The sequence below is a fragment of the Sphaeramia orbicularis genome, chromosome 12 (genome assembly GCF_902148855.1).
Source record: "Sphaeramia orbicularis chromosome 12, fSphaOr1.1, whole genome shotgun sequence".
Taxonomy (NCBI): Eukaryota; Metazoa; Chordata; class Actinopteri; order Kurtiformes; family Apogonidae; genus Sphaeramia; species Sphaeramia orbicularis.
Window position 1 is genome coordinate 748544 of NC_043968.1, and position 27596 is coordinate 776139.

At 40.3% G+C, this 27596-nt stretch overlaps 1 protein-coding gene and 1 pseudogene across 1 annotated transcript; one reads left to right on the forward strand and one right to left on the reverse strand.

Moving 5' to 3' along the window:
- Nucleotides 1–50: 50 nt before the first annotated feature.
- Nucleotides 51–14217, reverse strand: LOC115429941 (cilia- and flagella-associated protein 44-like). The gene is given in 14 exon segments (XM_030149774.1): nt 51–200; nt 2378–2447; nt 2449–2486; nt 4190–4398; nt 4513–4603; nt 5356–5454; nt 5540–5587; nt 6457–6618; nt 7537–7701; nt 7867–7981; nt 8982–9198; nt 10583–10685; nt 12259–12421; nt 14135–14217. Coding segments are annotated over 14 exon segments (1713 nt in total).
- LOC115429942 (pumilio homolog 3-like) lies at nt 14216–26244 on the forward strand (annotated as a pseudogene).
- Nucleotides 26245–27596: the final 1352 nt, after the last annotated feature.

The window sequence follows — 27596 nt, forward strand, 5'->3', positions numbered from 1 at the left end:
GGGACTTGATGCTCCTGAAGCTGAAGGTTCTGGTTCTCACATCGGGGAGCTCAAAGGTTTTGTTTGGGCTGGGTCTTGGGATCCGGACTCTGGACCTCAACCACGTGACCGCTGGCACAGAGGACGCACGTGTTTTCCACCTGAGGACTCAAACATTCACGTGTGTGAAACAGAGCGGACCGGCTGACTGAACTCCACAGCTGAAATGGTGAAGCCACTAAAAACATGATTCATTATGATAGTCCTGAATCAAAGCTTTGTTTCCTTACTTTCACACATTGGTTCCACACACACAAAATGTCTATATGTTGACTTTTCCCACACTGGAACCATCACTTACTTCTTTAACCCTCTGGTATCCCATCCACACAAGTCCTTCTTAGTGTCGTACTAATGTCAGAAGGATTTTCACACTTTGTTTCTAACTTTTTTTTTTTTTTAATTTTGTATTTCATTAACTTGAGCAAAACAAAAATACAAAATACTCCATAACTGTCATACTTTTAACCCTTTAAATGAGGCTCTCAAACTCAGTTTCTTTCATGTTCCACATTCAGCCCAATTTGATCTCCAGTGGGCCAGACCAGTAAAATAACAACAGAATAACCTATAAATAATTATTTTGTCTTTGTTTTAATGCAAAAAAACCCATTAAATTATGAAAATACTTACTTTTATAAACTATCCAAACAAAAAAGATGTGAATAACCTAAAAAAACCGAAATTTCTTCAGAAAAATAAGTGCAATTTTAACAATATTCTGCCTGAACTTATCATTTCTACATGTGCATTCTGGATCAGATCTACAAAGACACTAAACACTGAGGAAGAGGAAGAAAAGTTCAAATTGGGCTGAATTTTCTTTAGACATTGTTATTGTTACAGGATAGTTTGTAAATGTCAATATTTTCATAATTTAATGTTTTTTTGCACTAAAACAAAGACAAAAATTTGAAGTTGACATTATTTATAGACATAATGTAATATTTTTTTTTACATCAAACTGAGAAGAAAATCTGGAGTCATTCTTTTTTGTCGGTTCTTCTGCTGTTATTATTTGACTGTAGATCATATTGGTCTGTATGTGGAACTGCAACTAAAATGAGTTCCACAGCCTTGACTGCGGAATTTTTGCACTTTTTGCAATTTTTGCAGGGGCTGAATTGGAATCTTTGGTGGGATGCATTTGGACCCCGGGCTGCATGTTTGACACCCCTGATTTAAATGCCATGTTTGTAATGTAAACAAACCACATTTTTTTAATGCGAAAAAAACCCAGAAAATTAAAAATAATAATAAATTGCATTTATAAAGCACTTTTCATTCAGCAGAATCTCAAAGTGCTACAAAGAGAAGACAGTCCAATAAAACTAAGATACTGTATCAGGAATAAAAGACTAGGTGAATAAAACAGAAAAAACAAAAAACACACAAAAAAAATGTTCTTACAATTTACGACATAAAAATTGTATTAACCTCCTCAGACCCAGCTATGGGTATTCTGTCCACATTCGTGGACAAGAGTTCCACAACTTTATAAAAAAAAAGAGGAAACTGTCCACCACAAAGGACATTTCATAAAAATTTTAAAAACTGCATCTGAATAAACTGTTACATCATGATATTTCCAATATAGGTACTTATTTAATAAAAAACAAAAAAAGCTTGTACTTTGCTGACATTTCCTGGGTCTAAGGAGGTTAATTACATTTATTTTTTCCTCCTGTCATCTGTCAGTGATTAACCAACACTGGTTCATATTATTATTATTTCTGGCTCTTGGTCAAATGTTAAAAGTTAAATGTGTCAGTGTGTATTTTGTACTCATTGGTAGAAGGGTGTTAGTGTAGGAATTTAACACTGTTTATTATGGTATGGATTTAGTGGATGGATCAGAATTTAAACAATCAGACAAAAATGAACAACTGTTGAATTCAGACCAAAACAAATTTAAAAAAAATCATCTTTTCTAACATGAAGAGTAAAGTGTACAAATGTGTTGAAGACTGAACTGACAGATTGTTTATAGACGTCATTGGACTGGTTTGGTGTTGTTTATATCTACAGATATTTTTATATATACTTTTATTCTGTTGTTATTGTTATTTCTATATAATCTTTATTCATATCTCCTTTTACTTTATACTTTTTGTGTTTGTTGTGGTTGTTGTTTCAGTTGGTTCTGGAATAAAGGACATGTTCTTTGTCATTTTCAGACAAGTCTTTTCACATTTTTACGATTTTTTTCACTTGTTCAAATAACCGTTCAGTCAAATCAAAAACATATTCAATAGATTAATCAATTACAAAAATCCTCAATAGTTGCAGCTGTAAAAATGTTGACATTGTGAGTGTGACAGATGGAGACCGGACTCACATGGGCCTGAGGGGACCACTCTAGACCCTGGACCGGCCCCGGGACCCGGATGAAGCCGACGGGCTCGTATTTCACCGACGGTGAAGAAGAACACGGTGCAGTCTGAGCTCTGGAGAGGACGAAGAGGAAGAGGATGAGGATGAGGAAGAGGATGGCAGAAGTCGATCAAAAACAGACCGACTTCTTCTAAAACCACGAACATGATTCAACCATCGCCCATTTGTTTTAGGACGTCTGTTTCTGAGCTTTGACCTCCATGTTCCAGTCTTCTATGATCAGACACATATTCAGGACTACGTACATGAACCACAGGAGCAAACAGATCTGTGTCAAGTACAAGTTATTTAGGTTTAATTACACATGAAACTTGTGGGATGATCAGGAAAACCTTCGGTACTGACGTACATGAATACAGTGGCAGTAGGACATTTACTGTGTGACCAGAATAAACACTTTTATGTGATTTAACTTTTATTTAACCAGGAAAGTCTCACTGAGATTAAATCTGTCTGTCTTGCTCTCTGTATATATCTATATCTATAGTATAGTATAGTAGGGCATTAACTGAAAAGTCGGTTTGTCGACACGTCGACATCTGTGGCACAAGTCAACGTTACTTTGGAGGAGTCGACTAGTCGTGTGTTATTCTCTCTCTTCCTTCCATCACCCCAGCATCTGAGCCTTCATTCAGCACATGTTGATACTCTCATCTTTCTACATTAAAACATGGAGCACAGGGAGCGGTAGTGATGTGGATCAGCAGACCCGCTCAGGTTGGTGCGGGTCCAAAAAAATGTCACTTTATTTGCAGGGCGGGTCAAAAAATTCCACAAAGTAGAAAAAAAAAAATCCGACCCGTGCATCACTAGCGCAAGGCCAAGACTGAAGGAAGAAGACGACTCAGAGTAAGAACTAAACTGACTGTGATCTAGAAAAACTCTGGTCTAATGTTCTGTGAACCATGGAAGCACCACCAATATTGAATAATAATGTGGATAGCCAGTGTGTTTGGATTATTCTGTTCATTTATTTCATGAAGACAATGCGCTCTTTTCTCTAATTTGCTGTGTGTCTTTTCTGCCGCTGTCTTAACTTTTTCCCACTTTATGTTGTTCAGTTAAATTTAGAAGAAAATTCAAGGTGTTTGCCTCTGTTTAGTTTGGTTAAATGTCTGAGGAGGACTGTTGATGCTTGTGTCTTTCCAGTTTTTTTTACTCTGCTCTTTACTGTACATTGTTGATGTTCCAGTGAACGTTAGCACAAGTTGTTCATTGTTGATCAGCTGTGTGTCTGTGCTGTTCCTCCACTGTCAATGTGATGTCATCATACAATAAGTCGACTCGACTTCGATGTTATTGACAAATAAGTTAACCTGAAAAAAGTCACTAATGCCCTATAGTACAGTACAGTACAGTACAGATAGATAGATAGATAGATAGATAGATTACATGACATTACATTATTTTTTAAATATTTTTAAACATTGTTTGTCTTTTGCACTATCTTTATCCAACATAATCTAATCTAGTTAAAACTAATCTAATCTAAATGCGTCAGTGTGTATTTTGTACTCACTTGGTAGAAGGGTGTTAGTGTAGGAATTTAACACTGTTTATAATGGGATGATTTTAGTGGATGGATCAGAATTTTAAAAAATGAACAACTTCTGAATTCTGACCTGAAACAAATTGTGAAAATTAATGTGACCTTTAATAACACAAAGTGTGTATAATGTGCTCACCCAGACACTGGAGGTTCATAGTTTTTCCCATCAGTCTTTCACTGTGTAACTTCTATTTGACTTGTTCTTACCCCGGTTGCTAACATCTGTCCATTCCTCTCATAGGCCACAGCGGTCACAGGTGCATTATGGGGTTTGAAGGCCTGGTTGAGGCATAACTCCGCCTCTCCTTTGCGGCTCCTCCCAGTGACCACGTTCAGCTTGTGAAGGTCTTGGAGCTGCAGGAGGCGAACGACACCGTCCTCGAAACCGGCCACCAGTAAACCCCCACTGGGTTCACCTGAACAGAACATATGGAAGATGACGGGGGGTGGATGTATGGATGGATGGAGGTATGGATGGATGGAGGTATGGATGGATGGATGGATGGATGGTACTCTTTTGCACTGCTCACCGGAGGCGGGGCCCATCTCAGAGTGGTCCCTCCCTGGTTGAAGCGGCTGCAGTCTCTTTTTTTGCCAGAAAGTCAAAGACTCTGACTGAACCTGGAGCAGAAACAGATGGAGGTGGTAGGTCAGGGGTGGAGGTCAGGAGGTGGAGGGTCAGGGGTGGAGGGTCAGGAGGCGGAGGGTCAGGGGTGGAGGGTCAGGATATGGAGGGTCAGGAGGTGGAGGGTCAGGAGGCGGAGGGTCAGGGGTGGAGGGTCAGGGGGTGGAGTCAAGACGGGGAGGGTCAGGAGGTGGAGGGTCAGGGGGTGGAGGGTCAGGAGGCGGAGGGTCAGGAGGTGGAGGGTCAGGGGTGGAGGGTCAGGAGGCGGAGGGTCAGGAGGCGGAGGGTCAGGGGTGGAGGGTCAGGAGGCGGAGGGTCAGGAGGCGGAGGGTAAGGAGGTGGAGGGTCAGGGGTGGAGGGTCAGGAGGTGGAGGGTCAGGAGGCGGAGGGTCAGGGGGTGGAGGGTCAGGAGGCGGAGGGTCAAGACGTGGAGGGTCAGGAGGTGGAGGGTCAGGGGTGGAGGGTCAGGAGGTGGAGGGTCAGGGGGTGAAGGGTCAGGGGGTGGAGGGTCAGGGGGTGAAGGGTCAGGAGGTGGAGGGTCAGGAGGCGGAGGGTCAGGGGTGGAGGTCAGGAGGTGGAGGGTCAGGGGGTGGAGGGTCAGGAGGCGGAGGGTCAGGGGGTGAAGGGTCAAGATGTGGAGGGTCAGGAGGTGGAGGGTCAGGGCTTAGAGGTCAGGGTTTAGGGGGTCAGGGGGTGGGGTTTGTTTGTTCAGAATCAGGTGTGTGGTTGTCCAGTGGGCGGGGCTTACGGTCCAGGGCGTGGTGGCCATCAGGTGGCTCCTCCTGGACACGTCCATGCCCTGAACAGCTCCAGAGTGGAAGGAGAACAGACACTGTGGATCTGCAGACTGAACACACGTCCAATTCAAAGCCAGCTTCAGTTTTCTCAGTGTTTGTACATGTGGGTCATTAAACTACAGCAGAAACACCCACAGTGTTGGTGAAGGACAGATCCAGTTTCCAGATGCCTCCACTGGAATCCTGCAGACACACAGACCAGGAGGGTTCCATGACTATTACACTCACATTTATTCTGTATGGAAACAGAACTCATCTACAAACTGTTCTTTACAAAACTGAATAACATGAAAAAAAGGTTCAGGAAGAAACTGCTTCTGTAAACCACAGTGGTTGTATTTAGTGTGTCCACGTGTCTTTAACCCTTTGGTTCAGATAATAGAGCTTTATGAGGTTTATACCAATAACAAATGAAGAAAATAAACAACATGAAGCAGAATTGAACAGAAAAAAAATGAACAAAATGAACAAAACCAACATAAATAATCAACAAAATGAACAAACGCCAAAAACTGAATAAAAATGTACAAAATAATCAATAAAATGAACAAAAAGGAAGTAAATATCAACAAAATAAATACAACATGAATACATAATGAACAAACAAACAGTCACCAAATGGAATAAAATATCAGGTGTGACTGAACTTGTGTCAGATGAATCAGGACACTGACATGGATCAGGTTCATCTCATAACGTTATTAGAGTTGTTCTATCTGCAGAGAACCAGATGGAAATGATGCATCGTGTCTGCGACTGTGTCTGTGTTTGTGTCTGCGTCTGCATCTGTGTCTGTGTTTGTGTCTGCGTCTGCATCTGTGTTTGTGTCTGCGTCAGTGTTTGTGTCTGCGTCTGCATCTGTGTCTGCGTCTGCATCTGTGTCTGTGTTTGTGTCTGTGTCTGCATCTGTGTCTGCATCTGTGTCTGTGTTTGTGTCTGCGTCTGCATCTGTGTCTGCGTCTGCATCTGTGTCTGTGTTTGTGTCTGCGTCTGCATCTGTGTCTGCATCTGTGTCTGCGTCTGTGTTTGTCTGCGTCTGTGTGGGTGTCGACCTGAGCGAACCAGATGAAGGTGTCGGCCAGGCAGCTCTTCACCGCCGACACCAGGCTGACGTTGTGTCCAATGATCAGCTCGTTCATGGGCTCCATCTCAAACCTGCCGCTGCTGCTGCTGTTCTGGACGTCAGCAGCGTCGATGTCGTCCAGGTCCCAGCCCTGAACAGGTCCAGATCAGGGTTTTCAGAACAACAACGACACAGACAGGACTACATGTCTGACTGAAAGGTGACTTTATGTGGTAATTAAATGTCAACTGCAGGATTAACACATAGAATCAACAGTAACATGTATTTTCTGTGCGATCCTCATGAACAGGACATCTTACAGCTGTAGACCTGATGTGTCCACATACTTTTGTCCATACAGTGGATTTGTGTTCAAACGTCTGCCGCTGTGTCACAGGTCAATACTCGCTGTACTTATAGTATTTGCACTTCGGTTCTTGCAACCAAGGTTATTATCGTTAACGAAAACTAACGAAATGACGAAAACTAGAATTGTAAAAACAATTTCAGTAATTGAAATAAATAAAAACTATAAAAAAAAAAAAACAATAACTAACTGAAACTGTATTGTGTGTTTACAAAACTAACTAAAACGTATAAAAATTCTGGATAAATTCCCTTCATTTTCATCTTTGTCAATGTCAGATTGATATGAAATCGATTTATTTCCCTCAAGCAATTTATCTGCTGGCACCATATGATATTTAAGGGTCCGTCACTTGTGTTCACTTGTGGTTTCCAGTCGTCTTCTGGTCCCCACTCTACCTGGAAACATGGAGACTAAAGTTGGGAGAAAGCAGCAGAGTCCTGTCTGGGATTTATTTGAATACGACGACAGAGAAGAAGAGAAAAGACGACAAAACTAAAAAACTAACTAAACTGAACTGAAACTAAGCATTTAGAAAATAACAAAACTAATAAAACTAGCAAACCTGCTCTAGAAACAAATTCAAACTAACTGAATTAGAGAAAAAAAAGTTAAAACTAAATAAAACTAAACTAGAATGAAAAATCCAAAACTATTAGAACTTTGCTTGCGACCTGCGGCAGTCAGATGTTCGGTTCTTACCCGGACGGCGCCGTCCGAGCCCATGCTCATCAGCTGACCCTCCTCCAGGGCGAAGGGCAGGGCGGTCCCAGCGTGGCAGCTCCGCCCCTCCTTGCGGCAGATCTCCACTTTGATGGCGTTTCCCTCCCACAGCAGCAGGTTTCCCCAGTCGGAGCCGGAGACCACCTGACCCACACAATCCACCCGTCACACTTTCACACTTTCATTTATTATTTTGTTTTAGACGTTAATGACGTGTGTTTTAAACCTGATCCAGTAAAAGTCCAGCAGGACCACTGGTTTTTACTCTACACTTCAGTTTGATTCTTCTTTGCTGATAACAGAACTTGCCTTTCCATCTGGGAGCTCCACGTAGCCTTCAATATCTGTGGCTGTGGTTTTCCCAAAATGTCCCATGAGGCCTTGCAGTTTGAGTCCTGTGAAGGAACTGGCCATTTTCCAGAACCTGACGGAGAGACGAAAAGGACATGTTTTATTAAATGATTAGGGTATTTTACTCATATGGTCTTATATGGTCTTAATTATTTTATGTGGTCTTATATAGTTGTATATGGTCTTCTGTTGAATTTCCCTCGGGATCATAAAGTATCTATCTATCTATCTATCTATCTATCTGGTCTTATATGACCTTATATGGTTTTATTTGGTCTTATTTGGTCTTATGTGGTCTTATTTGGTCCTATGTGGTCTTATATGGTTTTATTTGGTCTTTTGTGGTCTTATTTGGTCCTATGTGGTCTTATATGGTTTTATTTGGTCTTTTGTGGTCTTATTTGGTCCTATGTGGTCTTATATGGTTTTATTTGGTCTTATGTGGTCTTATTTGGTCTTATGTGGTCTTATATGGTCTTATTTGGTCCTATGTGGTCTTATATGGTTTTATTTGGTCTTTTGTGGTCTTATTTGGTCCTATGTGGTCTTATATGGTTTATTTGGTCCTATGTGGTCTTATATGGTCTTATTTGGTCCTATGTGGTCTTATATGGTTTTATTTGGTCTTTTGTGGTCTTATTTGGTCCTATGTGGTCTTATATGGTCTTATTTGGTCCTATGTGGTCTTATATGGTTTTATTTGGTCTTTTGTGGTCTTACTTGGTCTTAAATGGTCATATTTGGTCTTATATAGTCTGTAAAGGGGTCTCGGTGGTTTTGGCTCTGTCTTTATTTCATTCTTCTGGTTTCTATTCTGATCTGAGTCACAGAAGTCAGTGTTTGGCGTCTCCACCCGCTCCTGTGGCCCCGCCCCTCCTCTGTCTGGTGGAACGGGTCTAAAACTCCTCTGAACTGATTCTGAAGGACCAACACTAACCCCTAATCTACCTCATCATCCCCATCATCATCATCCCCATCACCATGGTTCGTTTTCATTCCTGACCCTCAGCTCGGGGCCGGTGCAGATGTTTCAACACTAAACCACAGTTTGGATGTAACTTTAAAAGTTTTACTTGATGTGTCCAGATCCAGACGACGTGAGCGTCCCGGGGTCGTGTGGGGAGAAGGTGACCCTGAACACCTCCTGGGAGACGGCCTTACAGCTCAGGTTCACCTCCTCCTGCCTCCAGTCCCACAGGGTCAACATGTAGTCTGGAGCTCCGCCCACACTGGCCAGGAGCCCGCCGTCACCGCTGAAGTCCAGGCAGCTGTAGGCCCGCTGCGTCCCGCCTACGCAAATACAACCCAGGTCAGAAATAAACCACAGCCACGGAGGAAGAGGCTGAGCTCAGGTCAGGTTCACGAACCCTCAGGAGAATCCACTGCACTGGAAAAAATCTGAATCTGACCAAATGGATTTGTCTCATTTCTGTCCAAGTGTCTGATCACACTGAAAATCAGACAGAATCACCTACAGAGGAACTGTACAGTCAGATAGAAGAACTGATTTATAGACAATAGATCTGGAAAATCTGAGTTCAACAAATCTGACCAAGATCATTTACACTTGTTCCACTGGCAGATATTTTTTTTTTTTTTTCGCTTAATTCAAGATTTTTGTTTTTGCTTAATTCAAGATTTTTTTGCTCAATTCAAGCAAAACAGAATGATAAAAGAGTGTGTGGAGTGATTGGTTTTAGCTTGTAAAAATAGAATCCAGAGCAGAAACAGCGACTGCAAAAAAGTCTTCAATTAAGCAAAAGAAATCTTGAATTAAGCAAAAAAAATTTGAATTAAGTGGAAAAAAAATCTTGAATTCAGAAAAAACAATTAAGCAAAAAAAAGAAATCTTGAATTAAGCAAAAAATCTTTAACAAAAAAAATCTTGAATTACGAAAAAACAAATCTTGAATTAAGCAAAAAAAATCTTGAATTAAGCAAAAAATCTTGAATTAAGCAAAAAAAAAAAATCTTGAATTAAGAAAAAAAAAATTGGAATTTGGCAAAAAAAATCTTGAATTGAGCAAAAATTCTTGAATTAAGTAAAAAAAAATCTTTCATTAGGGAAAAAAAAAAAATCTTGAAATAAGCAAAAAAAAAAAAAATCTTGAATTAAGCAGAAAAATCTGCCAATGGAACAAATGAAAAATATCTTGTTCAGATTAGTGTAAATCAGATTTTCCAGATCTATTGTCTATAAATCAGTTCTTCTGTCTGACTGTACAGTTCCTCTGTAGGTGATTCTGTCTGATTTTCAGTGGGATCCGATATTTGGACAGAAATGACACAAATACACTTGGTCAGAGTCAGATTTTTTCCGATGTGCCTGGAGTCACTTCAGTACCAACGTCTAAACACAAAAACTGATTTGATTCATATATTTTGTTTCTGCTTTTTGGGGTCAAATATTTTGAAGGACTTCAGTCTTCTCTTTTCAGCTTTTAAATTCTCACTTAATACAAATTGTGAAAAATAATATGAGCCTTAATAACATGAAGTGCAAAGTGTGAACTATATACTAACTAAAACTATAAACTATAAACGTTAATGTGTGTGTCCCACCTGGACACACACACTTCACTGTGTGGACACATGATCTCACACAATAAACAACTGAACAAAGACACAAACATGTGACACATAAGTGGTGTATGACGGTGTGGGCGGGGCTTACCTCTGAGGATGCGGTACGGACGTAATGACGGATACTGGTAGATGATGATGTTGGGTCGGTTCCCCTTCTCTGCTACTGCCAAGTACCGCCTACTGGGAGGAGTCTGGACACAAACCAAACACACATCACACACAGGTGGACAAAAGTCCTCCTCCAACATGTTCTAATGTCCACACGTCTGCGTCCTCTGTGCGCAGATCCAACCTGGACAGATGTGGATCCGAAGCAGAACCCTTTATGAACCCCAGGGGAAATGATTGTGCTTGAGTTGGATAAAAGCAAATGACCAATGCAAAAAAAGAAACATAGATATCAAATAGAAATATTAACCCTTACAGACCCAAACGTCCTCCTTTAACCTAAACCATCTACTGATCTAAACTGTTTAATACCTGTTGATCCACTAATCCGATCAATCCATGTCAATAATTGGTGTAAAATATAGTTCTTCATCTTTTCATGTTCATCAGATATGACCATATTTGGACGTTCAGAGGCCCCGTAGTTACCGTGGAAACACCGTCATCTTCTACAACACTGATTCACCATTAAAACCTATGGAGTTGGATCAATGACAGTGGATGGACACACTGGGGTTATGTTCAGGAAATGAGAGATTTTACTGGAAAAGTCACTTTTACTTCAGTTTTCTCTGTTTTATATAATAACCTTTGAATTTACTCTGAGCTTTAATGAACATCCACATGACCAGTGAAATAACTATAGAAAAATACCAGATTTTTACTGAAGAAATACAAAATAAAGAGTATAATATTACAATAAACGGTAATAAATCACTTGAGAAAGTGTAAATTTAGAGGAAAAATTCATTTGCGAACTGCCACAACAGTAGCCCTGGGTCTGTGTGGGTTAAAACAAGTGTCAAACATGTGGCATCAAAATGTTTACATTTACAGACTAGCCTATTACAAAACTAGAAGCACTCGGAGAGCGCAGACCTCCGCCAAGGCTGATCAGTGGCCCCCCCCCGTGGGCCCCCCACCCCCGATCACCACCAAAATTTAATCATTTCTTCCTTATCCCATTTCTAACAAACCCTGAAAATTTCATCCAAATCTGTCCATAACTTTTTGAGTTATGTTGCACACTAACAGACAGACAAACAAACAAACAAACAAACAAACAAACCCTGGCAAAAACATAACCTCCTTGGCGGAGTAATAATGTGAATAACCTGAACAAATACAAACAACCTGAAATGTCTTTAGAGAAGTATGTAGAATTTTACCAATATTCTGCCTGTTCCTAAATATTTTGTGCATTTGTAATAGTAATGTAAGTTATAATGCTCACGTGTAAATGATAAACTCATAAACTGAGGCAGAATATTATTGAAATTGCACTTGTTTTTCTTAAGACATTTCCAGTTGTTCATATTATTCTGATTTTGACAGAAACTTTGTGGATGTAAACATTATTATTATTATAATGTAAATGTAGGTTTTTTGCTGTTATTATTTGACTGGTCCGGCCCACTTCAGATCATATTAGTGGGAACGTGGCCCCTGAACTGAAATGAGTTTGACACCTCTGCTCTATTAAAACAGGAAACCGTACAGTTTCAGGGTAAAAACAGCGTCTCTAAACCTCAGTGGTCGTATTTATTTTGGACTCAGACGACAACCTCAGTTGTATGCGTCTGTGTGCAGTTTTACCGTGATAGCTCCGATTCCTCGGCCGCTGCAGGACCGGAGGTACCTCTGCGTTTTGGAGGGAATGTCCAGCAGGACCAGCAGGTTTCCAGCCACGAAGGCCAGGGTGTGTTCGTCCAGCAGCAGCAGGTTGGCCCTGCGTCCACAGTCGTAGCCGAAACAGTGACTGAGCAGCAGAACGTTAAGGATTCAAGTTCTGTGGTTCAAAGTCCCAGAAATAAATGACGTAACTATTAAAGGTAGATTGACAAATGCCTTGAGTTGACTGTCACATATGAGTTTCTCTGAACTGTTTCAGTGCATTCCCTTAAGACAAGGTTGAAACTTTGATTATCATTATTGTGAAAAAAATATTGTGGAATAAATGTAAACCTTTCATGCAGTGTCTTGTGTTGAATTTATTGGAAAAGTTGTGTAGTTTCAGAATATAACATCAAAAAATGTGCTTCACTTGCCCTTGTGTGACTTTTTGCATGATGTTTGCTGAAAAGTGGGCAAAAGTGACCCTTTTTCAGTGACAAATAATTTGAAAACCCAAATTAATCCTGTTTCTGCTTGCAAATGTTCATTGAACTTGCTTCGTTTGAACCTTAGAAGCAGAGCTTATGGTCTGGCCTTTTGAATGAGGATCAGTTTGAGTGATTTCAGTTCAAAGTCAATGACGTCATATGATTTTAGTAGATGGATCAGAATTTTTTTTAAAAATCATGTAAAAATTAACAACTTTTGAATTCTGACCTAAAACAGATTGTGAAAAAAATAACTTAAATAACATGAAGTGTAAAGTGTGCGTAATATGCTCACCTGGACACCAGAAGGTTAAACCACTGGTGCTTAAAGACAGTACAGCTGAAATTCAATGTTTCCAGAGTTTTATCAAGAATAAAGTAGAAGATGATTCTGAATATAAAAAAATACAGACTCATGTTTGAACCAAAGTTATTATCATTAACGAAAACGAATGAAATACCAAAACTGAAATTGAAAAAACATTTTCATTAACTGAAATAAATAAAAACTCAAAAAAAAAAAAAAAAGATAACTAACTGAAACTGTATTGTGTGCTTATAAAACTAACTAAAACGTATAAAAATTGTGAATAAAATTCCCTTAGTTTTCATCTTTGTCAATGTTGATACAGGATAGAACATGTGAAAATTTTGTCTAAAATCAGCGGTATAACAGAGGTATAGAAGTCAGGAGGCCAAAGGTGAAAGTATGGAAAGTTTCACTTTCACTTTCACGTAAGTGACATTGTGTATGGATCACACCCCCTCACATTACCCCCCTCCAACCTGCTATAGAGAATTTAAACATGGTACTGTACATATGTTTGTGTCTGTGCTCAGTCAGAGCCGCCCTAACCCTACCCCCAAATAAGTGTCCAGGGTAACCGCACTTATTTCTTTGAATAGATGGAAGATAAAATATATGAAAAAAATGAAACTAAAACTAAGCTAAACTAAACTAAACTAAACTAAACTAAACTAAACTAAAACGAAGCATTCAGAAAAAACGACAACTAAGAAAAACTAGCAAACCTGCTCTAAAAACTAATTAAAACTGACTGAATTAGAGAAAAAAAGTCAAAACTAAACAAAACTAAACTATAATGAAAAATCCAAAACTAATATAACCTTGGTTTGAACTAAATAAATGACCTGTAACTGTTTGAGTTTTATAACACTGGATCAAAAACCAGATAATGTGTGGAATCAAAGTCCTTCAACAAAGGGGAACTATTGGATGGACAGACAGACGGACAGATGGAACAAATGTAACAAAACAAACCCTCACAGACATAAGAATGTGTAAACCGTTGTGTTATGTGGTGGTTTTAGATCAAACACCAGTCGAACATGTCAGTCCTGAAGGATACGACAGGTTCAGGAGGTTTTCTGGGATCTGGGAGTCAGCGGTGACGGTCGGTCTGGAGTAAAGCTCTTTGTAATCGTAGAACATGTCGGGAGGAAGTCGCCTCCCCGTCCCTCTGCAACTTCCTGTTCAGCGTCTGATAAAGACCAAAAAACCACCAGGACCAACTGTAGCTTCTGTTCAGACGTATGGTTCTAATTATAGACGTGACAGACGACAATATGTACAAATAAAACAGGATAAATGTAGACATGTGGGGTTCCTCAAGGATCAGTTTTAGGTCCTAAATTGTTTATGTAGGTAGGCTACCTATCTACCTACTTTTCTTTCTTTCTTTCTTTCTTTTCTTTCTTGTTGTATATAATATTTGTGAGTAGCCTTCATGTTTTTAATTATTTTACAGTCATTGTTTGGTCTATAATTTGCTGCCTTGTGACTGTGTTGTCATTGGAAATGACATTTGGTTTTCAACTGATTTACCTGGTAAAATAATAAAGGTCAAAAAAAATAAACAGATAAAATTATTCAGGCTAAAAATTAAACATGTATACTTTTCACATTTGTATAGAAAAACTATGTTGCAACCAAAAACTTCAACTGTTTTCAGAAATTATATCTATTTAACTCAAATAACAATTGATGATCTAATTAATAATAATTAATAAAGCAGTGACTCAGCTCTTAAATATCACATATTTTAGTGGAGTTTATGGACTTAAATATCTGACTATTAGATGTTTTTGAAGCTGTGTGTGAATAGTAAAGTTATCAAACCAATAGGATTTGAACCAAATAAATAAATTCTCAAACTTATTTAGAACTAGAAGCACTCGGAGAGCGCAGACCTCCGCCAAGGCTGATCAGTGGCCCCCCCCGTGGCCCCCCCCCACGCCAAGGAGGTTATGTTTTGCCAGGGTTTGTTTGTTTGTCTGTCTGTCTGTTTTCTGTCCGTTAGTGTGCAACATAACTCAAAAAGTTATGGACAGATTTGATGAAATTTTCTGGTCTGCGCCCCCCCCACCCCGATCACCACCAAAATGTAATCATTTCTTCCTTATCCCATTTCCAACAAACCCTGAAAATTTCATCAAAATCTGTCCATAACTTTTTGAGTTATGTTGCACACTAACGGACAGACAAACAAACAAACAAACAAACAAACAAACAAACAAACAAACAAACAAACCCTGGCAAAAACATAACCTCCTTGGCGGAGGTAATAATGTGAATAACCTGAACAAATACAAACAACCTGAAATGTCTTTAGAGAAGTATGTAGAATATTCCATTGTGTTCTATTATGTTCCATTGTGTTCTACTGTGTTCCATTGTGTTCTACTGTGTTCCATTGTGTTCGATTATGTTCCATTGTGTTCTATTGTGTCTACTGTGTTCCACTGTGTTCTATTGTGTTCCATTGCGTTCTATTGTGTTCCATTGTGTTCTATTATGTTCCATTATTTTCGATTATGTTCCATTGTGTTCTATTATGTTCCATTATTTTCTATTATGTTCCATTGTGTTCTATTATGTTCCATTATTTTCTATGTTCCATTGTGTTCTATTGTGTTCCATTGCGTTCTATTGTGTTCCATTGTGTTCTATTATGTTCCATTATTTTCTATTATGTTCCATTGTGTTCTATTATGTTCCATTATTTTCTATTATGTTCCATTGTGTTCTATTATGTTCTATTATGTTCCATTGTGTCTACTGTGTTCCATTGTGTTTCTACTGAATGTATTTCTGTTCTTTTCATTACCTTCTCCGGTTCCTGCTGAAAGTGTCTCTGTGTTGTCACCTTTTTCAACGGCAGCAGGTTCATTTTCATCTGACATTTTTACTTTTAAACTGTCGAACCTGTCAAACAAAACAAGGGTGAAAAAATAAAATAAAATCCGACATAACTGACTATTTAACAGACTTTAAGCTTCATTAAAAACAGCAGATGTTATTAAAATGAAAAGAACACAGTGTTAAAAAATGACACTTTAAGGTTTTTGTAGTCAAGCTAACACTTAAACAAACGATTTAAGTCAACTTTAACCTGAACAGAAACACTACCTTAACGATGGACTTTCCTGACACCGTTTCAGTTAGGAGCCGTTGCTAGGCGACAACAGTCACAGCAAAGCATGCCGGAAAATGACGTTCTTACAGATGTCTTCCGCACTCATGGACATTTTTAAGTTTTGTTTTTGTTTTTTCTAACCATTTTAATTTAAAAACTGATCTATATTTTTTAGGTATAAATAAATTTAGAAAAAAAAAAAGACGAAAGTTACAGTATTTATTTATTTATTTAGTCCAATTAACTCACTGAGTTTTACGTTTATTGCTTTTCAGTAGGATTTTTTTGGTCGAAAAATAGCACAAAAATATGAATATTTCGATAAACATCGCTTTCAATAAAATCACACGCGAAACACGCCACGTTATATTTTTCTTGACCCACTGTGGACATTTCCTGTAACCATAGTAACAACGTCTGTCTCTTTAAATGAGACACGTAAATGCGCGTGCTCGCTTCCGTGTGAAAAACAACACACCGAAAAAAAAATCAAACAAACAAAAAAAGAACAACACACCGTGCTCACAGACGTGGGTTTAAATGACTTTGTCCACGATAAAGACGTTAAAGATTGATTAAATTAGGTTGAAATCGTGGGTGATAAAGAGGTGTCGTAACAACCAACACTTTACGACCCGACGTACTCCACCGTAAAGCGCGACTGTTTCAGGACAAAACATGGGACAGAGTAGAAGCAACGCGTGAGAACATCAGAAAGCATCAGAAAAGTAAGTTATTGCAATAACATGGTTAGAAATCGCGGTTATTTGGAAATTACTGATATAGAATTTACGTCAAGCCACGTGACGCGTACGTAAGTGTAATTTATGTCTTTACAAACCGACATTTAGCCACGAAAACATAACAATATAAGCTAAAGTTGGGATGTAACGAGTAACGAAGCAGCGTTTCACCATTAAACTAAACATTATGAGCAGGAAAATGTGGACAATGAACAAAAAGCACCAATAAGATGTGATAGATGCGATAATCCATAAAAATAAGTAATAAAAATGGAACATTGCTGGAAAAATAGTAAAAATTTTCATAACACCTAAAATTTGAGCTATATATGTGTGTCCTGAGGTCAGCCTTGGTTTAGAGCATGTGCAGATGTGAATGTAAATAGTGCACATGTCTTTTGGTTTTGTCCTAAACTTGTATCAGTTTGGGATCATGTATATTCAACAATTTAAAAATACTGAGTTATGCTATCCCTAAACATGTTTGGTGATGTATTTTGGATGTATTATTGGTAATAATGTAAGAAAAAATGATAGATATTTGTTTAAAATACTATAAAAAGGGTATTACCAAAAAAAAAAAAAAGGTGCAGATTAGAACCACCTACAACTAACAAATGGATACAAACTGAATGGAATATTTAAGATGGAGATTCTGACCCACAGACTGAAACTAAAGAAGAACAGAGTTCTTATGATAAATGAAAGAAATGGACCATTTTCATTTCAACATCACATTATTCAAACCAATTGTTAGTCCTAAAGGTTTTTTATGGTCATGTATCCCAAATGTCCCTTATGTTTGTTTTGTATTGTACAGAAATCAAACAATAAAAATAAAGTAAAAAAAAAAAAAGAAAAAAAAAAGAATAAAACAATAATAAAAAATAAGTAAATGCCTTAAATGTTAAGAATCTCAGTGTAAATGGTGGTAGTGGGTCAGGAATTAAAAGCACAAAGTCAAATTCCTCAAATTTAACTTATATTTTGTGAATTTTCTAACATTTACAAAAACAGCTTCATCTTCAATACAAAGGATTTTTTTTATGTCAGGACTTTAGTCAAATGTGATTGTTGTTGATGCTGCGCAGCTCGTGTTCTTATTTTTCATTTAAGATGCACACGTTACTAATAGTTTGGATGAAATCTACACACATTTGGAGCACAAAACATATTAACAGTAAAAACATTTTTTTGCACATTTTCCATGATGCCTTGTCTCAGGTTTTGTGTCACTGAATGGAAAAAATCAAAAACACTGGATGGTGTTGATTTGTGTCAGTTCAAGCACATTCATCTGTAACATTTTTGGAGGACAATTCCATCAATACTTTTTATTTTTCAAATTTTTTTTTTATATGTACCCTTTTATCAAACTGAATGACTGTAACTGAACACCCCTAAGTTGATGAAAAACTGTACCCCCCCCCCCCCCCGACATTAACAGGGTGGATTTTTTCAAAATGCTTCTTTGATGATTCAATAAAAATAGACCGAAGGTGCAAATATGAAGATGAAGTGTTGAATATGTGATCTGTGTTTTCTAGTTTTACTGTCAGTGTCAGTTTCAGCTGCTCATCTTAAATCCAGTTTTTACTGCAGTGGTTTTTGGAAATGTTGTATGTTTGTATCTGTTTGTGCTTCTCACAACAGGAGGAAGCCAAACCCAAAAAACCCTTCACACCCAAAGATGGGAAGAAGCTGACACACAAAGGAAAAGGTGACAGTTTCACTTTTTATTGATCTCAGTAAATACTAATAATTATCCATTGGTTATAAATGGAGAAAAGATGGAGTCCTGGAAACATGAACTTCACCATGACGACCAGAGGGTTCATGTCCGTCCTTCATGTCTGTTTGTGTTTGTGTTCAGATTCTATCGGGACCAAACTGGGAGGAAACCCGGCGGGAAAAAGCCTTTCAAAGCCTACAACAGCACAGAGAAGAAGAACCGCGACGGAAACAACAGGGAACGCAAGTTCACCAAAACAGACAAAGGAACGAAGAAGAGAAAACTACCACACGGCAAAGTTAAAGAGGGAGGAGGTGAGGGGAGGAAAGGAGGGAGGAGGTGAGGAGGAGGTGAAGAAAGAAAGGAGGGAGGAGGTGAGGGAAGGTCTGTGCTCAGACTCAGATCAGATTCCTTCAGGACGTTTCCAACTCGTAAAAATCTGAATTCTTATGTCAGTTTGACTCAAACTGGACTGGATCCTTTTTTTTTTTTTTTAAATTTTATTTATAGAACTTTGAAGGACTTCCATTAGAACAGGACTAGATTTACTTATGTAGGTTTTACAATAAAAGTGTCAGAAAATGTATTTTTTACCAATACTTTTACGTCTTTTTTCAGAAATAAATGCTAAAAACAGTGTAAAACTGACTAAATGTTTTATCATTTATTTTAAATGTTCTTCATGAAACTTTCTGAGTTTATATAAAGAACCTTTCGTCCGTTTTCCATGTGTTTGGTCCATTGTAGCTGAAGCTGGTTTTGTTTTGTTGCAGGTCCAGCGTCTAAAAAGATGAAGAAAGGATCGTCAGAACAGACGAAGGAGAGATGAAGAAGGAGCGTCTGCGGAAGAAGAAGGAGCTGAAGAGGACCAGGCAGCAGGCGGAGAGGAAGGACATGTTCGACATCATCTGTAAGGCCAAGAAGGTGTGGGGAGAACTGAGGAGGTACGAACACACAGGAGGAGCAGGAGGCACACAAACAAACAAACAAACAGACAAATAAACAGACAAACAAACAGACAAACAAATGGACAAAACAGACAAACAGGAGGTGAACCATGGGTCCATGTGTTTCTGAATCTACAGGAAAAACTGTAAAGAAGAAGTGAAGAAGAAACTGATGAAGGAGATGATCTGATCAGAGGGAAGATCAGACAGGTGAGGAGGGAGAGGAGGAAGGAGGCGGGGGAGGAAGAGGGGGAAGGGAAGAAGAAGAGAGAAGAGAAGAGGAGGGAGGAAAAGGAGGGGAAGGAGAAGGGGAGGAGTGGTACATTGTTTGTTTTAACTTGGATCTGTAACTTGAATTAATGTCTTTATTTTTGTTTGTTTGTTTTGATGCTTTTCTTTGCCCTGGATCCTTCCGCTGCTGCTGTAATTCCTCCGTCCTGCAGATGGCGTTTGCTCATGACTCCGTCCGCGTCCTCCAGTGTTTCATCCAGTTCGGCAGCAACGAGCAGCGACAGGAGGTGTTGGAAGAGCTCAAAGGTCAGAGGTCGTTGTCGGTTCTCTGGGTTTGCGGTGAAGCCGACGCCGTTGGTTCACTGTGTCCTTGTGTTCGTTTCAGACGACGTCATCGCTCTGTGTAAATCTCAGTACGGTCGACACGTGGTGAAGAAGCTGCTGATGTACGGGAGTGGGCGCCGCCGTCCGGGCCTTCGGACGCACGCCGTTCGGTTTCACGGCTCCGCGCAGACGCTGACGAACAGGACTGTTGTCTCCACAGGAACAAGGAGGTGCTGGCGGCGCTGATGCAGGCCTTTAAAGGCCACGTTCGGCCCATGCTCCGCCACGCCGCCGCCTCCTCCATCATCGAATACGCCTACAACGACAAGGCGGTGCTCGCCCAGAGGCTGATGCTGACGGAGGAGCTGTACGGAAACACCTTCACCTTCTGTAAGGTACGCATGCGCTCAGTAGAACAACCATCCCAGTGGAGTCAGTTTAAAAACGGTGGAGGAGTAAAAGCCCTTTAAAGCAGGAGGTGTACGGTAGGGCTGGGTAAAAACATCGATTTAATCGATTTAGATCGATCTCATTTCAATTTTGCGTAATCGATTAATAGTGGATGAGATCAATTTTTCAGAGCAGACCTTGAGTACGTGGAACCGCGGGCGGCTCCGTCTTGCGAACCCCTGTGGAAGTCTTAGCTCTGACGCAGAGGAAGGGCGGCTCAAACTGGAACCTGCAGTGTGAAGGAACGAGCCGCCCGGCGAGTCGCAGAAGCCGGTCGTTCTTGGAATATTAACTCTGATCCATACTTTCACCTATGGATGAGTATGGAGTTAGAGGAAGAGTAGAGCGGCAATGTCCGACCGCTACGCTACGCCCACCCTCCCACCCCCCGCTCCCCGACCAACATTCACGGAGCGCGCGCCCCCCCATGAGTAGAAGCCTCCAGCAATAAAACAGAATAATATTTTTTTCTTTCTAATCATATTGATCCCAGTATTGATGTGTTGCATGACTACAGTACTCAAATAATCAGGTTACAACTCAAAACTGTACTTTGGTATTACTAAATTACTCTGAATCAGTCAATTAATACTGAATCGAATCAATATTGAATTGAATCGTGATTTATCAATTCAGAACCTTATGAATCGAAATCGAATTGATTGTGGAAATTGGCCACGATACCCAGCCCTAGTATAAGGACGGTTTTGGGGGGGGGGGGCTGTTAGTTTTGGAGTCCAATACAAGTGAAAGTTGCTGCTTCACTTGTTGCATTCGCTGTAAAACAGGAAACTGTCGAATTTTCAAAATTACGACTTTAATCTCATAAAAGTACGACTTCATTCTTGTTAAATAATGAGTTTTTTTTTAAACTACGACTTTATTCTCAATATATTATAACTTATTGTCAAAATATTACGAATTTATTCTTGTTAAATAATGATTTATTTTTTTTTAACTATGACTTTATTCTCATTACCTCCGCCAAGGAGGTTATGTTTTTGCCAGGGTTTGTTTGTTTGTTTGTTTTTTGTCTGTCCGTAGTGTGCAACATAACTCAAAAAGTTATGGACAGATTTGGATGAAATTTTCAGGGTTTGTTGGAAATGGGATAAGGAAGAAATGATTAAATTTTGGTGGTGATCGGGGGTGGGGGGCCCACGGGGGGCCCACTGATCAGCCTTGGTGGAGGTCTGCGCTCTCCGAGTGCTTCTAGTTATATTATAACTTTATTCTTGAAATATTACAACTCATAAAAGTATGACTTTATTCTTGTTAAATAATGAGTGTTTTTTTTTTTTTTTTAACCACGACTTTATTCTCTTTATATTTTTACTTGAAATTCTTGAAATATTATGACTTCATTCTTGCAATGACAAGCATTTTTTTTTTCTGACATGACAGGAGGAAAAAAAAAAAGAAAAACTAATAAAATTTTTATGTAGGATATCGTTAGCCTTGTAGCATAACTGCCTAAGTCACATTTTTTTCAAGTCAAAGCCAAAGATGGGAAATGAATCAGCAGTGTTAGAGGAGTGGAATTATGCAGATAACACTGGCAAAAAGGAAAAAAAAAAGATGAGTAATTATGCTATGAGGCTAACGATACTGAAAAAAAGATTTTTTTGTTTTTTTGCTTCAAAAAATCTGGTTTGTTTCTGTCACAAACATGGCATTTAAAGTGTTAAAATATGACAGGTATTGAGTACTTTTGTTTAAACCTCAAGTTGTCGAAAAACAACAAAAAAAAAGTGTTAAAAACAAGCTATGAAAAAATAATTCTGTTACTACGACTGTGTAGATTCTGCACTTCCATTGGTTAGAAATCCCTGTGTGGGCGGGACACCAGAGGGTTAAACATGGTCATCTGCTCTGAACTGGTTTCCTATTGGTGGAAAAAAAAAAACAGTCGGAGTTAAAAGTATTTGTCAGGAGTTGGTGTTGACTAAAGCTGAACTAAAAGACAATTAAAAACTGTTGGTTAAATGAAAACAAACTCCACCGTGTAGATCAGCCTTGGCTTCCACACCAGGACAGTGACTGTTAGTTGTTTCCATGACGACGCGCTGTGATTGGCTGTCTGTGTGCGTCCACAGTCTTCAGTGTGTAACACCATCGAGAAGGTGTTGGAGGCCAATCCAGACAAAAGGAACAGCATCCTGGACGAGATGAAGCAGATCCTCACCCCCATGGCTCAGAAGTAAGAGGAGGAGAAAAACAAAAGAAGAAGATGTTCATATTCAGACACTGATCAGCCTCTGTTTGTGTTTGTTTGTTTGTTCAGGGAGCAGGTCATCAAACATTCACTGGTCCATAAAGTCTTCCTGGACTTTTTCCAGTTTGCACCCGAAAAAATGAGAGCGGTGAGCGCCGTCCGACCTGTTCATGGCACTGATTATTTTAACTAAACACAGGGTTCCTACGCAAGTATGGAAAAGTATAGAAAGTATGGAGAAGTATGGAGAAGTATAGGAAAGTATAGAAAAGTATAGAAAGTATGGAAAAGTATAGAAATGTATGGAAAATTATGGAAAGTGTAGAAAGTATGGAAAAGTGTTAGCTGATGTTCTCCCAGCTGATGTTCCGTCTGTTCTGTGTGTTGTCGTTGTGGTTCCAGGAGTTGATCGAGTCCATCAGGGAGGCCGTCGTCTACATGGCGCACACGCACGACGGCGCCCGCGTGGCCATGAACTGTCTGTGGCACGGAACGGCAAAGGTACGAGAACAGTTAGGACCGAACATGACAGCGTTTGAAATATGAGAGGGTTCTGTGGAAGAGTTTATGAAGAAAACGACACAGGAGACTAAACATAAGAAATAAAACCAGTGTTCCTGTTAGGGGTGTGTATGAGCAAGAACACAATAGTACTATTATTATTATTATTATTATATTATTATTATTATTATACAATACTAGGATCACAGTATGATATATCACGATACTGTTAAAAAGGCAATTTTTTGTTTTCTTTTTTTAAATGATTATTTCCTTGAAGAATTGAATTACAGCAGAAATCTGTACAAATAACACATTTTTATTTGATCCCAACAGGATCTAATGTTCTATCACAAAATGTTCCTGTGTTCAAACTGAAATTCTATTTTACAGACATTCCAGTTTCAGATCCTGTTCAAATGTTCAGATTCTATTAGTTCACAACTAATGTCAGCATCAAATATAAACAAAAAAATACAAAAAAAGAACCTCTGCAATATCTGCATTTGAATAAATACCTGAAAATATCCATACAGTATCATAAAATGAAATATTGTGATATTTTGCAGAACTGGTATTTCTACCAGCCTGGTGATCGTCTTCATTTATTGCCTTCAGCAAAAACACAATGTGTGCGTTTGTGTTTCAGGACAGAAAAGTCATCATCAAAACCATGAAGACGTACATGGTGAAGTTCGCCACAGTGAGTAGACGCTCAGAGGTCAAAGGTCCTGGTTCTGTTTTGTTCTGGTCTAACTGTTGTTCTTCCTCAGGGGAGTTCAGTCACCTGGTTCTGCTGGCCGCCTTCGACTGCGTGGACGACACCAAACTGGTCAAACAGGCTGTGCTGTCGGTACGTCCAAAGGTCCAGTAGAACCACAGGACAGGTCCAGTAGAACCACAGTAGAACCACAGTCTGCAGGTCCAGTAGAACCACAGAACAGGTCCAGTAGAACCACAGAACAGGTCCAGTAGAACCACAGTCTGCAGGTCCAGTAGAACCACAGTAGAACCACAGAACAGGTCCAGTAGAACCACAGGTCCAGTAGAACCACAGTAGAACCACAGAACAGGTCCAGTAGAACCACAGTAGAACACCGTGTGCAGCTTTAGTCCTGTTCTACTGTTGGTCCTTAAAGGGTTTTTAACTCCTGACCTTTGACCCCGTTCTGTCTGACCTGTAGGAGGTGCTGTCGTCTCTGGATGAGGTCATCAGTAATAAATATGGGAAAAGGTCCTGCTGTACCTGCTGAGTCCACGAGACCCCGCCCACCTGGTCCCAGAGATCATCAAGGTCCTGGAGAAAGGAGACGGGAACGCCCACAGGTGAGGCCACGCCCACCTTACACCACCCACCAACCACTTTACAACCCGACAACACCCCCATCACAGAAACAGAATAATCTGATTATGAGTAATCAGATTACACAGCTGGGTTTACCCCACTGCCATGACCTCATGCGTGGATTCAGCCAAATCTGATTTAAACTGAGGTTCAAACCAAACAACAAACTGAATGAAATGACTAGTAGAAAATAGAAGTATTGATTACCTGATTGTTTATCGATTACCTGATCAGTATTTATTACCTGATCAGTTATTGATTACCTGATTGTTCTCAGTAAAAAGGACACATCCGTCCGGAGGAAGGAGTGCTGGAGGGGTGTCTCCTCCGCTGCTGGACTATCTCCGTGACAACGCCGCCGGCATGGTAACAGACAAGGCCACCAGCGTCACCGTCAGCGACATCCTGGCGTCGGCCTGCGGCGACCTTCGACCCGCCATGACTGCCGTAGCTCAGCTGGCCAATCAGGAGCTGTTACCAGGAGGAACCAACGGGCAGGTGAGACCGGGTCTGGGCCGTCCGGGGTCTGGGCCATATGGGGTCTGGGTGCAGGGTTCTGGGTTCACGTGGACTAACGGCTGTTGTTGGTCCACAGCTGCACATGGCAGAACATCCAGCAGGACACCTGGTCCTGAAGTGGCTCATAGAACAGGACCTGGTCTGGCAGAGGCCGGCAAGGAAGGTGAGACCCAAACCCAATCTGTGGACCCTGGACCAGGACTGGACTGGGCTAGGACCAGGACCTGGACTAGACTAAACTAGGACCTGATTAGAAGTGGACCAGGACAGGACCGGGACCAGACTGGACTAGACTAAACTGAACCAGACTGGGATTAGACTAGATTTGGACTGGACCTGGAATGGACAAAACCGGGATCAGAGTAGACCAGGACCGGAGTAGACTAGACTAGGACTGGAGCGGGAATGGACTGGGACCAGACTGGGAGTAGACCAGGACTGGATCAGACCTGGACTCTTGGTGGTTCCTTCAGTTCTTTAAATGACTCACACTCGTCTTAAAGGTCAAAGGTCATCTCTGTTTATTTTGTTGTTTTCATCTGATCTTCTTCTTCTGCTTTCGTGGTCGTATTGAATGAGTGTATAGAGTTTATTGTAAACAAGCGCTGTGTAGTGTCACCATGGTGATGCAGACGGCAGTTTTGTCTCTAAGTGTGTTGCGTTCATGACCCGGTCCGCTGTGGTCTCTCTCAGAGCGCTTCGGGCGGATCCTGGTGGACACGGTGGGGAAGCAGAACCTGCAGACGTGGATCCGGGTCAACAGAGGCGCCATGGTTCTGTGCAGGTCTGGACAAAAACTGCACGGCACGGGTCAGGTGTGGGGATGTGGGCGGGGCCAGGCCTGGCGTGGCGTTGACCTCCCTGGTTTTGTCCGCAGCCTCCTGAACAGCTGCGATAAGTCGGTGTCGGAGGAGGTGAAGGCGGCGCTGGAGCCCGTCGTCCCGGATCTGCGCCGATGCTGCAGCAGCAAAGGATCCGAAATCCTATTGGAGAACCTGAGCAAGTGACGCCTGTGACACGTACAGGCCAGCCCACACACGGAGGGGACATGGACAGTAGTTTATAAGGACTGAATGAGTTCAATAAAAGTGGAACGAACAGACGCTGCAGACTGAGGCCGTTTACACCTGCACCAGAAATCTGATCAGTATCTGATTATTATTGATCATCAACAGGATAATCTGATTACAACAGATCACATTAACACACACACACATATAAATACAGATTAATGTGATTTATTTAGTTCTGTCACATCTGAACATGAGTCAAACAAAACTAAACAAAAACTGAATAAAAGAATGAACAAAATGATGAAAGACTGAACCAAAATGACTTCAGTACAGAATAAATGAGCAAAATTAAACCCGAGTTTAGTCAATAACAGCAACTTTTATTAGGGATGCACTGATACCACTTTTTTCCAGACAAAGTACGAGTACTTCCATTTGAGTACTTGCCGATACTGAGTACCGATACGAGTACTTAATTCCATTCCAGTTGTTAGTTCCTTTTGTAAATGTGCTTTATTGTCGTTGTCATTAGTCTGACTGGAACAAAGTGCTGCTACTGACATTTAATTGTTGGAATGAGCGTTTGTCAGTTAATCCACCAGGGGGCGCCGCTCTGAATGAACCATACTGGACAAATACCACGAAGAAGAGGAAAGTTTAATGAGAGAAGAAAGTAATAAACATGTAGACGACAGAGGAAACACTAATGTGATACTCATGTTGCAGGTTTTCTCTGGTAAAGTTTAAAAGTTTAGCTTCAGCAGGAAGAGAAAAAATAAATGAGTCATAAGTTTGGTTTTCACTTCCACTGGTGGCGCTCCGCACGCTCCGTACCTCCATAGTATCAATAGGATGTAAAGCGGTCCAGCCCTGGGTAGTTGTCCTAAATGTGTCAGTAGTTTTTCTCTTTGAACAGATCCTCTACCTCCACGGTTCCGCTGGTATTCTCCGTCTGCATACTCATCCTCCATCACCTGGAAAACAGATGGAATGTACGCAGAGGACGGACAGAACGCTGCGTCTGTATCCGTCTGTGTCTGGAACGTTACTGTCAGTCAGTGTTACTTTTATCACCGTCATTTATTTCATTAAATCTCCACACTCTTCACACTCGCACACATTTTTCTCCTCCTCGTACCTGCTGCACTGAACTGGGAATGTCACACAGCCATAAGTGGTATCAGTGCATTTGTATTGGATTACTTTTACGAGTATGAGTACACACACTGAGTATCAGAGCCAATGCCCAATACTGGTATCGGATCAGTGCATCCCTAACTTTGATTCCATCACAATGTACGTACGAACTTCGAAATAAATCCGATAATGAACTGAAACGTCTAAACCAGAGTTTATGGATTACTGCATTTCTGAC